The sequence below is a fragment of the Strongylocentrotus purpuratus genome, unplaced genomic scaffold (assembly GCF_000002235.5).
Source record: "Strongylocentrotus purpuratus isolate Spur 01 unplaced genomic scaffold, Spur_5.0 spur5_scaffold_6, whole genome shotgun sequence".
NCBI lineage: Eukaryota > Metazoa > Echinodermata > Echinoidea > Camarodonta > Strongylocentrotidae > Strongylocentrotus > Strongylocentrotus purpuratus.
This window is the reverse complement of record NW_022145612.1, coordinates 5,112,987-5,128,337: the sequence shown is the minus strand read 5'-3', so window position 1 is coordinate 5,128,337 and position 15,351 is coordinate 5,112,987. Positions and strand designations below refer to the sequence as shown.

Below are 15,351 nucleotides of genomic sequence, written 5' to 3'. Positions count from 1 at the left end.
TAATATCTCTCATCATATAATAATTATAACCACCTTGCTCACATCTCCATTTTTACCCTCTCTTTCTAGTACACATTAAATATTTCTATCTATAAATCACAATCTCTATCTTGCTCCCTCACCGCTGTTTTGTATATACTTTTTTTCCCTTTTCTCCTGTCTTTTCCCTCTCTCTCCCTCTCTCACATTTCCTCGTGATATAAAGCCTACATACATGTAATGAGTAAGATTTGTTTCCTGAATTCGCAGAATATAGAGGTGTTGTTGAAAACCAAACTCGGCTAAATATGAAAGCGTGGGCCTTTAATACCGGAAAAATGTTCATTGTTTTCCTCATAACTGTCATGAAGAGACGACGTCTTACTCGTGAGATGACCTCGATAAAAAAAATAGTCGTTTTATTTCACCCAAATACATGTATAGACGAAACAGTTAAACAAACAGCACTTAGAGTCATTTTGGTTAGATAAATTGATTATTTTTGTAGAACCTTTCTATCATTTCATGCACAACTGATGAGTTAGTGAACTGAGATTATATTTCTATGCATTAAAATTGTTATAGAATAGATGTAAAGATATCTAGCGAGATGATCACTTATAATCTCAAGTACCCCTATCTATACATTTATTGCCGATGCTATGTAATACACACGAATTGATTATTGTATTGTAACTATTTTAACGATGACAACTGATGAGTTAGTGAACTGAGACTTATATTTCTATGCATTAAAATTGTTATAGAATAGATGTAAAGATATCTAACGAGATGATCACTTATAATCTCAAGTACCCCTATCTATACATTTATTGCCGATGCTATGTAATACACACGAATTGATTATTGTATTGTACCTATTTTAACGATGACAACCGGATATCAACTAACTATACATTAAAACAAATCTGAATGACTTAAAGGAAACCAAAACCTCATACTAAGTTACTTTTATTGTAAAGTTTAAAAGATTTGAATAAAATCAGTGAAAATTTGAACACAATCGGGCAAGGAATAAGAAAGTTAGAGCTTTTTGAAATGACTAGTCACTAGAGGGCGGTATTCAATTTGATGACATCATCTGTGAACAACTCTCCATGCCTTTTGTACATAAAATTTCACAATTTTGTTGTTTTCTTCTTATTTATTTGTGTTCTAGATCCGACTTCATAACATGTGAAGTAGAATATCATTATGCATTCTATATCTTGCTATTAGGGGAGTACATTATCTCAATCACAAGAAAGAAGGAAAAACATGAAATTTGATGTACAAAAGGCATGGAGAGTTGTCCACAGATGATGTCATCAAATTGAATACCGCCCTCTAGTGACTAGTAATTTCAAAAAGCTCTTACTTCATTATTCCTTGCCCGATTTTGTTCAAATTTTCACTGATATTTTTCAAATATCTTAAACTTTACAATAAAAGTAACTTAGTATAAAGGTTTTGGTTCCTTTAATCAGTAGATGGCCTATTTTCAATAGTCTTGTGGTTCAGCCGGCAATCCCTTTACCACACTTTAAATATTGTGTATGTTTATTGGTATTACATAACAATTATATTTATCATCTCGTGTAATTTACCGCATCCAAATGGTTAATACGAACAAAACAAAATAGAGAGTAGTTGAAATAGAGAAGAAGTGTCTACCACACTCGGTCTGTCACTACAGGAAACCAGTTTCCCATGCGTAGATAACTCTTTAATAATGGAAACCACAGCCCCGGATGTAAGTTCAAGATCTATCTGGTTGTGTTGGTGTTAAAAAACAAACGCTTACCTATCAAAACCTCACATAGAAACCTAAAGCTATAACGAGAAGGACATAACTTTATCAATCTCTAGAGCCCATTCCTGCTGTGTCGGATTGATATCGTATTGGATACAAGATGAGTGGTGAGTTATATCAAGTATTGCAATAAGATGGTAATAAATCTCGATGTTAATTAGTATTACTCTAGGGTGTTGTCAGCAAAGCAAAGATGTATTGGTCATTTTTGGTATTGAAAATGAAGTGCAAGCCATAAATTGCGCTGATGATATCAAGATAATGACAACTATGGGCCGAGGACGTCCCCCCTCCCATCCGCCCCCCTTTAACCACCAATATTTAGTGGGGGTGGGGGCATTGTTTTTCTGGTTCTTCAAGCAAGGGGGCACAGGAACCATTGTATAATGGATGCGCCATTGCTTGGTAGTAATATTTACCCCAGATATACGCTCTACAATTCGGATATTTAAAAAAACATATCCAAATCGGGAAAAGGAATGACCTACCAAGATAACAATGAATATTAAGAAGAGTACCATTTCATTATACTCTTTAAAGTTTTAATTCAAATTTAGTAAACCAGTGGATTATTCTTGGATTTTTTAATTATGTAGTCAGAATAGATTACTTTGAATTAACGAGGGAAACTTATATCATGTTAGCAGTAACAACGTTTGTTTGGTTTTAAAGTGTATTGAATAAGGATCGTGTATATCTTTGTAAGTCTAACATTTATTATCGTCATACTAACATATTGCCACTATCCATCCAATTCATATGTCTCTGAATAATAGTAACAAAAAAAAAACAATCTGCAAAACTTCTAGTTTCTACAGCTACAATGTAAGCAAACTTCAAATTTACTTAAACACACGTTCCCCCCACCTGAAAACGGGAAAACAAATTTAGAGCAAAAAAAACACAACACTTTTAAACATGAAAAAGAGATCTAGATGGCTAATTGCAAGAATTAAAAAATACCCGGGGAAATGAGTGCATGCTGTAAAAGTGATTCGTTATCTCAACGTTGTGGTTTTCTAACCAAAATGTATAACGACACGACTCAATCATAATCATGTATATGGTAATCCCCTATTCATTTCATAACCAGGAAGTGTTTCAACAACAATATTATTGCGTCGACACATGCGTCCTCCGCATGTCTAAACATAATAATGATGAGTAATGGATAACAGTGTACTTTGTTTTATATAATTTTTTTACATCCATTAATAACAAGTAAAATGAATGTGGATTTATATAGTGCTTGACAACGTCTCTAACGCTTTACGAATATCGGGATAAGATCCCATGGGCTATCCAGTGAATGCATTATTTCTTCTTCTTCTACTTTCCCCCTTTTTTCACCCTTCTTCTTCCTTTCTGCTTCTTTTCTTCTTCTCACTCTCTTTCTCTCTCTCTCTCTTTCTCTTTATCTCTCTTTCCATCTTTTTTCATCTCTGTCTATCATGTATTCAGAAAAGTAAATGAACTTAAACTTGTCGAATATATCAGTGAATCAATCAACCATTCAACCATTATTACCCTGGTAAGATTCATTCACGAACACAATATGTGCACCATCTCCATTCCCTGGTAAGTATTCTTACCATTGCCATCGTGAAGGAGTACACGGCGATAACCATTACAAAGGCTCACGTCATCCTACCAGGTCCCCATTTCTCTCTCGGGTTTAGTGTGGCAAATAGTCATAAGAATAATACTGTCGGGTCGGACATTAGTTTTCTTGTTGCACGCACAATGGATTGTCAGACCTTTTTAAAGAGAAAAAGTGAACAAAAAAAAATATTTCCTTACGAAACTGTGGACAGGGCACAAACACAGTTGAAGGGAGAGGGAATCCTAACTGTTTACCGGATAGATTTTCAACCAATAATGATAATCGAATTTTAAATATTTCAATGCCAATCAGATGTTTTCTCATCAACGTGCTATATAATCCATGTTTTTCGATATTTTATTGGAAAGAAAGATACTTTTGATAATGTTATGGTCATCAGACACCTCTCATAACCTGCTTAACTTGTAATCATGACGAAAAGCCAAAGGAAAACAAGTAAGAAAAGGAGGCAGGGGGGGGCAGAACCCCCCTGTACCTGCTGAAGAATGAAGTTCCATACCACGATAAGGCAAAGGGTGCCCGCAAGATCAAAGGCCGTTTGAGGGAAATATTGTCAATGGTGTAACGGTCTCCATGCGGGAAGAAGACGAGATTAGAATGAAACGGATACACCTAAATTATCAATGATAATGAAATTTGAATTAATCAGCGTGAAACACTGTCAAAGATACAGATATTAATTATTATGTATATAGATCAATAAGAAGATAATGCATGGATAGAAGATAAATTCGTTGGATAAGAAATTCGACTCAATCGCAGACATCACATTTCCTTCTGTAGTGGATTTTCAGAGTTTCAACCCACCCCTTACAAGTTTACCAGTTTATGCGAGGCCTCAAATCGCTCTACTCTTTCCCATATGTGCACCAGGGCCCATAAAATAGGATGTTCTCTCTGAATGGTAGAAATCGTCCACACCCCTCTCACCCCCCCCCCCCCCCCCTTCCCCCTTGAAGCGGAGGCCTTCATACGCCACGGGACGACTGTAACAATGAATATAATGTAAGAAATCTAGTTTCGAACTAAAACAAATTACTTGGGTTTAGGGTTGGATATTTTACTTTACACACTTTATACAGCTATTGAAATGTTTTGGTTTACTGTTTATGCAATTTGCTAAAGCTATAACCATATAGTACAAACCAGTAAGATGACGTTAGTCTATTAATAACTTAACCCGATGCACTTCTGCGGCCTGTACAGAGAAAACAAATGGGCAGCTCTCGGGTTAAATGAGCATCAGCTTGATGATCGAAGCTATAAATTACTGTATAATTGCAAACCAGGAAACAACTTGAACCAAAGCTCTTGGAAATATGAGAGTTGAAACTTGAAGCTGACAGGCCAAAGCGAGGAGACTGCTTGGGAGAGGGATGGGCGCGCGGGGATCGCCCCCTTAGTGTTTCTAATAGTTTGGCGTAGGAACGACGTCATAAATGTCTTATGGTTGGGTCGAAAGCTATTGATTCTGATACCGCAGCATTCAAACATGTAGCTTATACCCTAGTTACACTAAATAGACGGACAATAGACCGAATGAACAATTACATTTACCCAAATGGCCTAGGACCATTCGGTTTGGGGTCGGTTTCCACCGCAGTCACACCGACATATACCGACTCCATATCGATTCCAGACTGACTGATTTGTCAATGAGGTATTATAAATGTATTAATTTGTCCATTGTTCGGTCGATCTGGAGTTTGTTTTGTTGGTGTGACTGTGGTATGGAAAGAGTTTTGTCATTTTCTGTTTCAGTTACCTCCGCCAACTATCGTTTTCTCATTGATACATTACACCTCCTCCCAATCTTATGATCTTCTTCTTTCCCATCTCATTAAGCTCTCTTTTATTTTGTGAGAGGTGGAGGTGTCTAGCTCCTAATACACAATATGACTATTCTCTACTAGAAGATTGATGATGTCCTTTGTTCTTATCGAAAGTGAAAATCACACCTCTAGTACTTCATATAGTGTTCTAGACTTCCTTCCTGTATGCATATTCGTTGGAATACGATGGAAAAATAACAACAATATTGCATCGTATTCTTCGAAACATAACCCATATGACATAATTGCGACAGCGCTAGAGCGTATCATTGTTGTTGTTGTATTATTATCATTGTCATTATATGATATTATTGTTTTTTTTCATTATCATTATTATCATTATGATATTATTGTTATTATTTATTCATTATCATTATTATTATTGTTATTTTTATTATTATATTATTATTATATTATTATAATGTTATTAGTATCATTATTACTAGTAATATTACGAGGAGAAATGGAAAAGAATGGAAGATTTTAAAAACTCTAGATGAAACAAACCATGAAATACATTATGAAATCTAAATGAAATCTTTCATATAAACTTAGAAGAGCCAAATACAGAAACTTCTGGCATTATCTGCAGGAGCATTAGCTAAATAGAGACTTGCATAGTTGACCGAGGGTTGAGCTTCTAGACCCTCTGAGTCCTAGACATAAGTATTACAGGAACAAATTTCCATGAAATTCAAGGTGTACTATATCTCAAAGGTTCCAGTTTTGAATTCAGAGAACTTTCGGAAGTACTACAGGACCAAATTTCACTTTAAAAAGGGCTTTGTTCCACATATTTAAATTCTGGACTTCTGAATTACGAGAACTAGTCGGAAGGAGACCAAATTTCCTGGAGACCCTATGTTTGTCACCCTTCCATGTGGTTCTTTATTTACAAAACAAATTCGATCATATATATCCACAACTATTATACAAAATAATAATCAAACAAATCATATCCATTATGATGACCCAAAGTTTACTAGATCGGAAGTTTCGGATGAACCTTCTGATGGCCAATCGGAAGTTTATAGACAACGAAGACAAATCAGCCGAATGTCTAGGTTTTGTATAATTCATCGTCTTTTCTTGCTTGTGAATTGCGCTCTAACTATAAAGATAGTATAACGGGCATTTGTTATTGTTAATATATTCGGAATATACTAGTGTCCATTGGAAAGTAGTACGACAATATCTAAATACAGGCTCACAAGATGTCATCTTGGTGTATAACGCGAGCGACACTACATTGGTGAATTATTGTATTTGCATCAGGACTAGTTTTTAAAATGTGTAATAATTTGGAAGAATAGGTTTGTTTGAATCGATTATTGTTCCAAATTACCTTCTCTACTTTCTCAAATTTACAGCTTACAAATGTTACAAAATTTCAATTTCACATAATAGTATCATTTTTTTCCTTGTGTATTTCCCTGGTGACATAATGTACCAAATGACTAATTGATTCCAATGACATAGGTGATATACATTTCAAAGAACATGCTGCATTTTACAAAATGTATAACTCTTAGATCCACTTAAAAAGTACGTTTGAGGGAAGATATTGACCCTTGTTTTTACCACGAAGCCCCCTTATTATTACGGTATCAATTTTTTCGATTAAAAAAAAATCATAATACTTGTCCTTCGGCAAGACATCTACATTTGCCACTTTCCTCTCAGGTGTACCTAAAGAGTACTTGGTAGAAAGTTGTTCATTGAAAGTTTTCAGCACCATATAGGGCATCTTAGTTCTTTAAAGCAAGCTAATATAGATACCTCGAGCATCCAGAAAGCAACGGCATCAGTTTCTTCAAGGAAATTAGAAAATTACAATACGACCATATTATTTAGTTTCCATTGTTCATATGCGTGACAAGTACCCCAAAGGAATTATCCAATCATTATGTTTATAATTAAACTTTACTACAAACAATCAAAGATGCTCACTAACACTTCACAATTAATATATCGAACTCATTGTAGTCATAGGGTTTCATTTAAACAAAATTATGAGAACTCTTTAGCGATCTGCAGGTTGTGATTTCGATATAATTATATTGTATGAACAGCAACTGATAGGATTCTGTTCAGATTCCTTAACCGTTGACTCCTGTATTGTCTTATTTAAATAGCCTTTATACAGGAACTAGCAGACAATAGGTAATCAACGAATTGTATGTGGACACATTAAATGAGACTTTAATCTACGTTATGCTATCCTATTTCGTATGACCAGTGTTGTACTTCATTCTTATATCATTACATTAATTCTCTTGGTTTTTAAGAGTCCTCCTTTTCTCCATCCTTTCAGATCCGGTATTGGGTGCGATTGGTGTAGTTCTAGGTGTTATCTCGCTCACGTTCTGTATCATCCAGACAATAGTTATGGCCAAACTATACAAAAGACTCTCCCAGAGCATACAGCAGAATACAAGGTATTTAAAGTTCTTATCACTGAATCTGGCCACATATATTTATAGTGCAATTGAATGTTCCGCTACATTCGTGAAGAAATTGTAATACCACGAGCTCAACCAATGACACATGATTAAGAAAGCCATTTCTAAATCACCTAACTACTAAATATGGTGACCAGAAGAACGAGCTAATTACCAAACTCTTTAAAAGTCTCTCTCAGAGCATACAGCTCAATACAATCTTATCTCTAACATGAAAATACAGTTTTCCATGCAGGTATTGTCTCGTACAACAGTTGAGAGCAGGAAGGATGTTACTCACTTCATATTACACATAGCTAACTCCCTCCTGGCTCCAAACGGACAAATATGAAATTTACGTCATTTTTATCGACAATATGAGCATTGCCATCACTATATGATTATATTAGTTAATAGTTAATACCCTTATCTATAGTAATTGTTCTCATTCTTAAGCACTTCTTTGTAATTAGTGTAACTGATTATATTTTTTTCTGAATATTATTTTGTTGCAGGCCTGTCGATGAGATTTTCTCAAAAGGAAAAGGGAATGGTGAAGGTAAGCGATTATAAAATCTATTAAAATTGTCTTAAACACGTAAACACAATTTAATGTACATGAAGGAGAGGGACATAAAATACGATGATTTATTGGGCAATGATTAAATATACTTTTGATCATCTGTTTCCAATGAAAGCAATATATAACCTATAAATAATATGATTAGGATGATTATTTTTTTATATAAGAATAACATTTTAGTCCGTAATTAGTAGATTATTGATCAAGGAATAAATCATCCATCCATGAACTCTTCTCTGTGTAGAGACAGAGTTGCAGTTAAAATAAATAATTTATCTTATTAACAATTAAGTATTTTGAAGCCTTAATAACTGATTTGTTTTATTTTTTGTTTCTAGATGACCTTGATGAAGTTCAAGAAATAGCTGCAGTCTTTTCAGATGAATATGATGATGTCGTAAATCCTGGTCCGTGTATACGGCCTGTGCCGCCACACAAACCATTATCATATCAAACATCAAACACGAATTCCTTAGAGAGTTATACCAACGATTCCGCTACAGCTGATCACGTGTTAATCTCCCCTTCAGTAGCCGATCTCAAGAACAGTCTGGCATTACCCCTCAAAAAGGTATTTGAAAAAAGTTGCACGTTGGATATTCGCAACATGAACAAAATTCCAGAACATCAGAATCAGACCGTGAAGTCCATTCGACCGCGAGCACAAACGAGTAACTCGTTGTGTAGGAGGGAAAAGGGCGTCAAGAAAGGCAAGAACACCAACTGGAAAGTCAGAACCAGAGTCTACTCTGACTACCCCTGGTTCAAATGGATCACCTTGTAAGAACCATGTGGCGTATGTCGTGACTGAGATTGTAGATGCCAATGACACCAAGAAGCGGCCCAGTGTTCGGCTTCGAGAGAGTCGACCAAAGAAGAATCTGTCAAAGACTATTCAGAAGCAGCTTGATGAACCAGAACCCTTTTATTTCGGTCTAGAGCATTCACCAGTGTGTGAAGAGGAGAGTTTCCAGGACAGGGAGCCTGTTGCTCCGAGTCGTGAGAAGAAACGTGACGCCAACAAGGGATGGAGACAGGTATTGCCGATTGTGACAGATAAGAATAAAGTGTTTTCGTCTTGTGACGAAAACGAAAATACTTGCGCGGTGTCGCCTGATAAGGATGGCCCATCTTTCGGGAATACAAGTGAGAAGGATAACAAGTACAAACACAAAGTAGCCATGAAGCCACCACCCACAAGAAAGGGCAGACCAGTTCTTGAAAAGTCATGTAGCGTTGGTATGCAAAGTGGTGGGATATGGTCTCCTAAAACTCTAGAGCGACACCGCATGTTACTTGATGGACCCAGTAACACGTCTCAAGAAGATCTCGGCAGACTCAGAGCAGGTTCGCTGCGGCAACAATTGCCATCGCCCTACGAGTTCGTCGAATGTCCGCCCGCGCTATCTACTACTAGCTCGCTGGCATGTGCCGAAGGTGTGGGATGTTACTCTAAGATGGTTAGACCACACGACGGTCGGAGGCGTGCTTCATCCACCGGTTCGTCTGACTTTGCAGGAAGGCAAAGTGATAAATCATACAATAAACTTATGATAGGTGTATAGGATCACCAATGCCTTGGAGTGTCGTACTTAAAATTTGTCACAAACAGCAGTCTAATACAAATATTATAATGGTATCAGAATGAGTTTATTATTTTAATGAATTACCGACACTACCAGGAGAGTAAACGTAAACTTGACTTTTTCCTACATGTATTTTCATTCTTATGTTGATACCTTTCATAGAAATTGGGAGGGATGATGGAACAACTGAATCAGGATTACAATTTTCGAAAATGAAAGACATGTCACTTGCCTAAATACGTTATTTGTTATATCGAAAACCTAACCTTTTTAAAAGGAATGTTCACCTCTCAAGAGAATTTTGAATTATCGGTGGTGATATCATGTGATAGTAAAGGCATATTGTGCCACCAACATGTATGCACACTTTCATATTCTCCATTCTTTGTGGTATATACAGGTGCCATTTTGGGGGCAACTTTGATTATGCTATCATTTACTTTTAGTCCCCCAAACGTTCCGTTAATGTTATTTTAATCAATCGAAATGCACATACAACCCCTTTAATTCACAGTGACATGATTTTAACTGATTAAATTAGATTATCTAAATAATGAGCATGTTACATTTGGCTTGGGTTAAAAAATATAGCTGTGGAATAATAATACCATTACAGTTGGGTACGCTATACACTCTAAGAAAAAAGGTGCAAAAAAGGGTGCAAAATATGAGTTTGCACCCTTTACATAAAAATGAACCCTATTGAAGGAAAAGGGGTTCAAAAAAGGGTGCAATATAAAATTTTGCACCCTTTCCACAAAAATGAACCCTAACAACCCAAAAAGGTGCAAAATAAAAGTTTGCATATTGCATGCATATTCATGATTACTTTCCACGTGTTCACATAAAAATACATTTATCATATTATTTGTTAAGCAAATTATGACAATGCACATCAATTTTGTGATTTATATTTTCCTTCGGCAATCATTAACCAATAGATTATTTTGTCTGATCATGTTACAATTACCTTCACGTTTTAGCAATATATATAGTGATTATATGATTACTAACCAAGAAACATCATGCATGTTTAATATGTATATGTGTACGAGCAAATGTCACGAGTATTCCTCGATGATGGGTGCAGGATTGCACCTTTTAAAGGGTGCAGGATTGAACCCCTTAAGGTGCTGCTATTGCATCGGTTTGCACCCCTAAAGGAGCAGGATTGAACCATTAAGGGTACTAACATGTCTCCTAAAAGGTGCATTCTGGCACCCTCCTAAAGGGTGCAGGATTTAACCCCTAAAGGTGCTGCTATTGTTGCATCGGTTTGCACCCCTAAAGGTGCAGGATTGAACCATAAAGGGTACTAAAATTTCCCCCAAAAGGTTCAATCTGGCACCCTTTTGAAGGGTGCAGGATTGCACCTTTAAAAAGGGTGCAGGATTTAACCCCTAAAGGTGCTGCTATTGTTGCATCGGTTTGAACCCCTAAAGGTGCATAGTTGCACCATTTTTTCTTAGTGTGTAGGAAGGCACACAGTGCACAATCTATCCAAAATCATTACAAAAGTGTATTAAATGTAAGAAGTGTACTAATGATGGTATCAGTGTTTGATATGTCACACATACACACATACATTTGTTTCCTGTGTGTTTATCATAATATACCAAAGTATATGACTTATGAGTATAATAGCGAGCGCCTATACTTCTTCTATATGATTACGAGACTATCATTGCAAGTATCTACATGTACCTATATTTCCTGCTTCATTGAACGATGTCATTTGTCATTTTCACCCTTTATTTTGGGGGTGTTTGCAAAAACAACACAAAAACCACAAAGATAAACATAAATACAAGAAAACTTAATGAAAATACACTTAAAGGTAAAGACCAGTATTGGAAACGCCCCATTTCAAAAAATGAAATGGAAACTCTTATTACCAATCATGTGAAAGAATATGTTTGACTAATACATGATGATAACAAATTTGCCGGGAAACCGCCTACTAATTCATATATTTGGTAAATTTGTTTCTCTCATGGACTGTGAGAGATATAGGGTAGTCCCATATACATCTTTCTGTGTATAGTGCTTGGAACTTTACGAAGAATGGGCCAAATTTCTTATCATTTTGATGATTCCAGAACCTTGCAGATGCTAGATGCTAGATGATCAACCTTTTCTGATCGATTCCACAACGTTTCTTTCACAATGCAATCGCATGACCATAATTGGTCTTTACCTTTAACAAGCACATAAACAAAAGTTTGAAGAAACAGATCCCGAAATCTAGTGGTTTTGTCTTTCATTTAATCGTGTTAAATTATTTTTGTGTTCTTTCTTGTATTTTCATAACTGCTCAAATGGATTATTGTGCAGCGATTACAGAGTCGACAGTGACATTTCAAGAAAATTGTCAGTAACCATGTACAAGTACAAGTACAAGTAGAAGTGTCGCGGTCGAGTGGATTAAGCATTAGAATTGAAAATCAAAGGTCGTGGTTCGATCCCCCACACGACACTTATGTCCTTTGCCAAGGCATTTGCCACTCAATACCCAAGAGAGAAATGGGGCCCGGTAGGATGACGAAAGCATTTGTGTTAGTAATTCCCTATGCCTTCACGGTGATCACATGAAAGGAATACTCCCCAGGGGGTGGAGATGGTGCACATTTTGCGTGAATGAATCCTATGACTGGGGTAATAATATATAAAGCGCTTAGAGAATGTATTCCGTATTAAGCGCTATATAAATTATGTTTGATGTAATTTGTATAATTAGATATTCATGATTTATTGAAAAAAGAACAGATATAATTATAATTCGTGTGTTCATTTTGAGTTTTGGTTGGTTATTACATTTTGTAGACATACAATAGTGCGCTTAGAAACAACCGTATTACGCGCATAATACATGTCGTTTATTATTATTATTAAATTCAGATAATTATTATTATTATTATTATTCAGAGGATAACCGAAAATTTCTGTAATCCTCGTATACTTATCACGATTTGAAGTATAAATTATTATGATGCACATGATATATGAATTATACTCAGTACTTTCTTTTATAGTAAATATGTAAATAACGAATGAAGTATTCTTGTAGAAAAGTATTTGATCACTTGTGGTGTCATTACGTTGTAAACGTATTTACAGAAGGAATAATTGTAAAATAGTCTTGAAATAATCTTAACTTGTACTAAATGGTGTACATATGAATAAAACTATTGCTCTTGTACATCTTAGACAATTTCATCGTATAAGCTTATTTATAATTTACCTCTTTTTCCCTCGCATATTCCATACATGATAACGTAAAGTGAATGAGACGTTTAGACATGTTTAATTGGACTTTGTATCAATCTTTTATACAGCAAAGTCATACATAAGAAAGGATACAAGTCAATAATATATCAATACAATGATGTCCATTAGACACCACAGTGTGGGTGGGTGTGTATGTGGGTTGTGTGTGGGAGAGGGGGTGAGAAATAGAGAGGACTCATGAAGCAAGGTATTAAAAGGGAGAGTAAAGAGAGAGATAGAGTCACTGAGAAAGAGACAGCGAGGGAGAAAATAAGATAAATAAGTAATTTCGGTATAGGCAAACATATCCAAAACTAGAATGAGCCAATTAGATTTTTAGTTAGAGTGCATACAAAATAATCAATATGGTTTTATTGGTACGTGCAGTTCTCATGGTAGCTGAACATTTTAATGTGACACGAAAATTTGGAAAAGAAGCATTCATTAATTTTTGCAGCGTTTTTTATCCTCAAAGGTGTGCTAAAATACACTTCCAGGTCTGATAGAATGTAACCGATATAACATCGTTTTGAATGTAAATGAAATTCCAGAACAATTCGAAACCTCGAACTGAAGTAGCTCTTTGTCAAACAAAATTGACCTATTCAAAAGTTGTTTACTTTCTCCTTGTGCTGAAGCTCTCAAAGGTGTCCCATGACAACCAAGGACTACCTTGAACAAACTTGATGATCAATTGAAGAATTACTCTGAAGATATATAACACTTAAACAGAAAGCTAAACTCGAATATCCTCAGGGAAGAGAGGTCTTTATGACATGGTGATGCTTTATCTTGATAACTCACTTGAGAATATTTCGCAGAGAATAGAGATACTATACTCAAGAAAGTGCAATGCCTCTCTCGATACAGAGAAAGCTTTAAAAACGCGTGAAAATACGATAACTGCCTGTGGTTTATTTTATTATAAGATAAAATATGAACTGTTTAGTATTAAATCATGGTTCTGACCATGTCGCTTTTTATATACATTTCTTCAAATAAATCTACATACTATGATGCTCGTTACTATTTTCTATTCACGTTATTGTATCATGTAATTTTAGTCCATGTAAGGAAGTTTATAGTCACAAAATGTCATGTCTGATCGTGTTATACAATCTTTAAAGGTAATACAAAGTTGTGGTATGGGGGTCATGAATTTGGTTCAAATTAATATATTGGGAGCATATGTAATCTTACAATATTCAGTGATCTTTGTCGCGGTTGAAATCGAGTCTAAAGTGATGAAATTATAAATAATACCCGTTTGGAAATTATATATCACAACTGCATATTCTGAGATTTTCATGGTCGCAGCTATCATTGTATGGCCGTAGACGCTATTTGAAATTTACCTAAATTTCCCGGGAGCACCGGTAAATATTGATATTCAATTCATCTCGAAAGCAGGAGTGTTGTATGGGCTAATTTGTTTAGTGCTAATTATAATACATAGGGGCATCCAAATATATCAAAATTGTAAGGAATCACTATCCAGCCTATTTTCAAAATTTACCAAAACTTTGTATTACCTTTAAGGTAAAGGGAAATACTCATTACAAAAAAGAGATCATATTAATGGTTTCTAGATTGGAAATATCAGTAGAAAAATATTTTTGGATTCTGTTTTCACTTTTTATCACAATTAATTGCATTGCTGGAAAATCACTGGGATAAAGTATGAAATACCCAACATGGTATACATAACTTTTTTTCATCTATCATTAAAACATAAAACGTGATTTGAGAACGATCATAACACCTTTACATATTAACACAGCGGCAATATACATTGCAATGTACTTTTGTATATTTATATATATATATACATATATAGCAGACAATTAACGTTATCTACAGGCAAGCTGTTTAGGTTCTGAGAAATATCATACATATAAACTTATATACAGAATAGGAATAATTCAATAAAATAGCATTGGCCTGAATACTAAAAGATAACAGACTTACATCTCGAATATTGCGAGCGATATTATTGTCGATGTTTAGTTGTGTTGCACACACCAAACTGCCCACATCATTTTACAAACATTATGGACATTATTGCATTAAAATGTCAACAGGCCTCAGACTGATATTAAAGGCAAGCTTTACTACTTCAGCTAGAAGGGATTAGACCACCCAGTGAGCCATCGAGGTCACTGTGACAGGTGGCTATCTCATTAACTCAGCTCTCATTTAACATAAGAAAAAGAGGATCATGGGGGA

At 35.4% G+C, this 15,351-nt stretch overlaps 1 protein-coding gene across 1 annotated transcript; it reads left to right on the top strand.

The window, feature by feature from the left end:
• Positions 1-1,798: 1,798 nt before the first annotated feature.
• On the top strand, positions 1,799-10,512 carry LOC100892099. The gene is made up of 4 exons (XM_011668805.2): positions 1,799-1,899; positions 7,563-7,686; positions 8,205-8,248; positions 8,611-10,512. Exons 1-4 carry the CDS (start codon positions 1,893-1,895, stop codon positions 9,054-9,056), a joined length of 621 nt encoding a protein of 206 aa, XP_011667107.2. The 5' UTR covers positions 1,799-1,892; the 3' UTR covers positions 9,057-10,512.
• Positions 10,513-15,351: the final 4,839 nt, after the last annotated feature.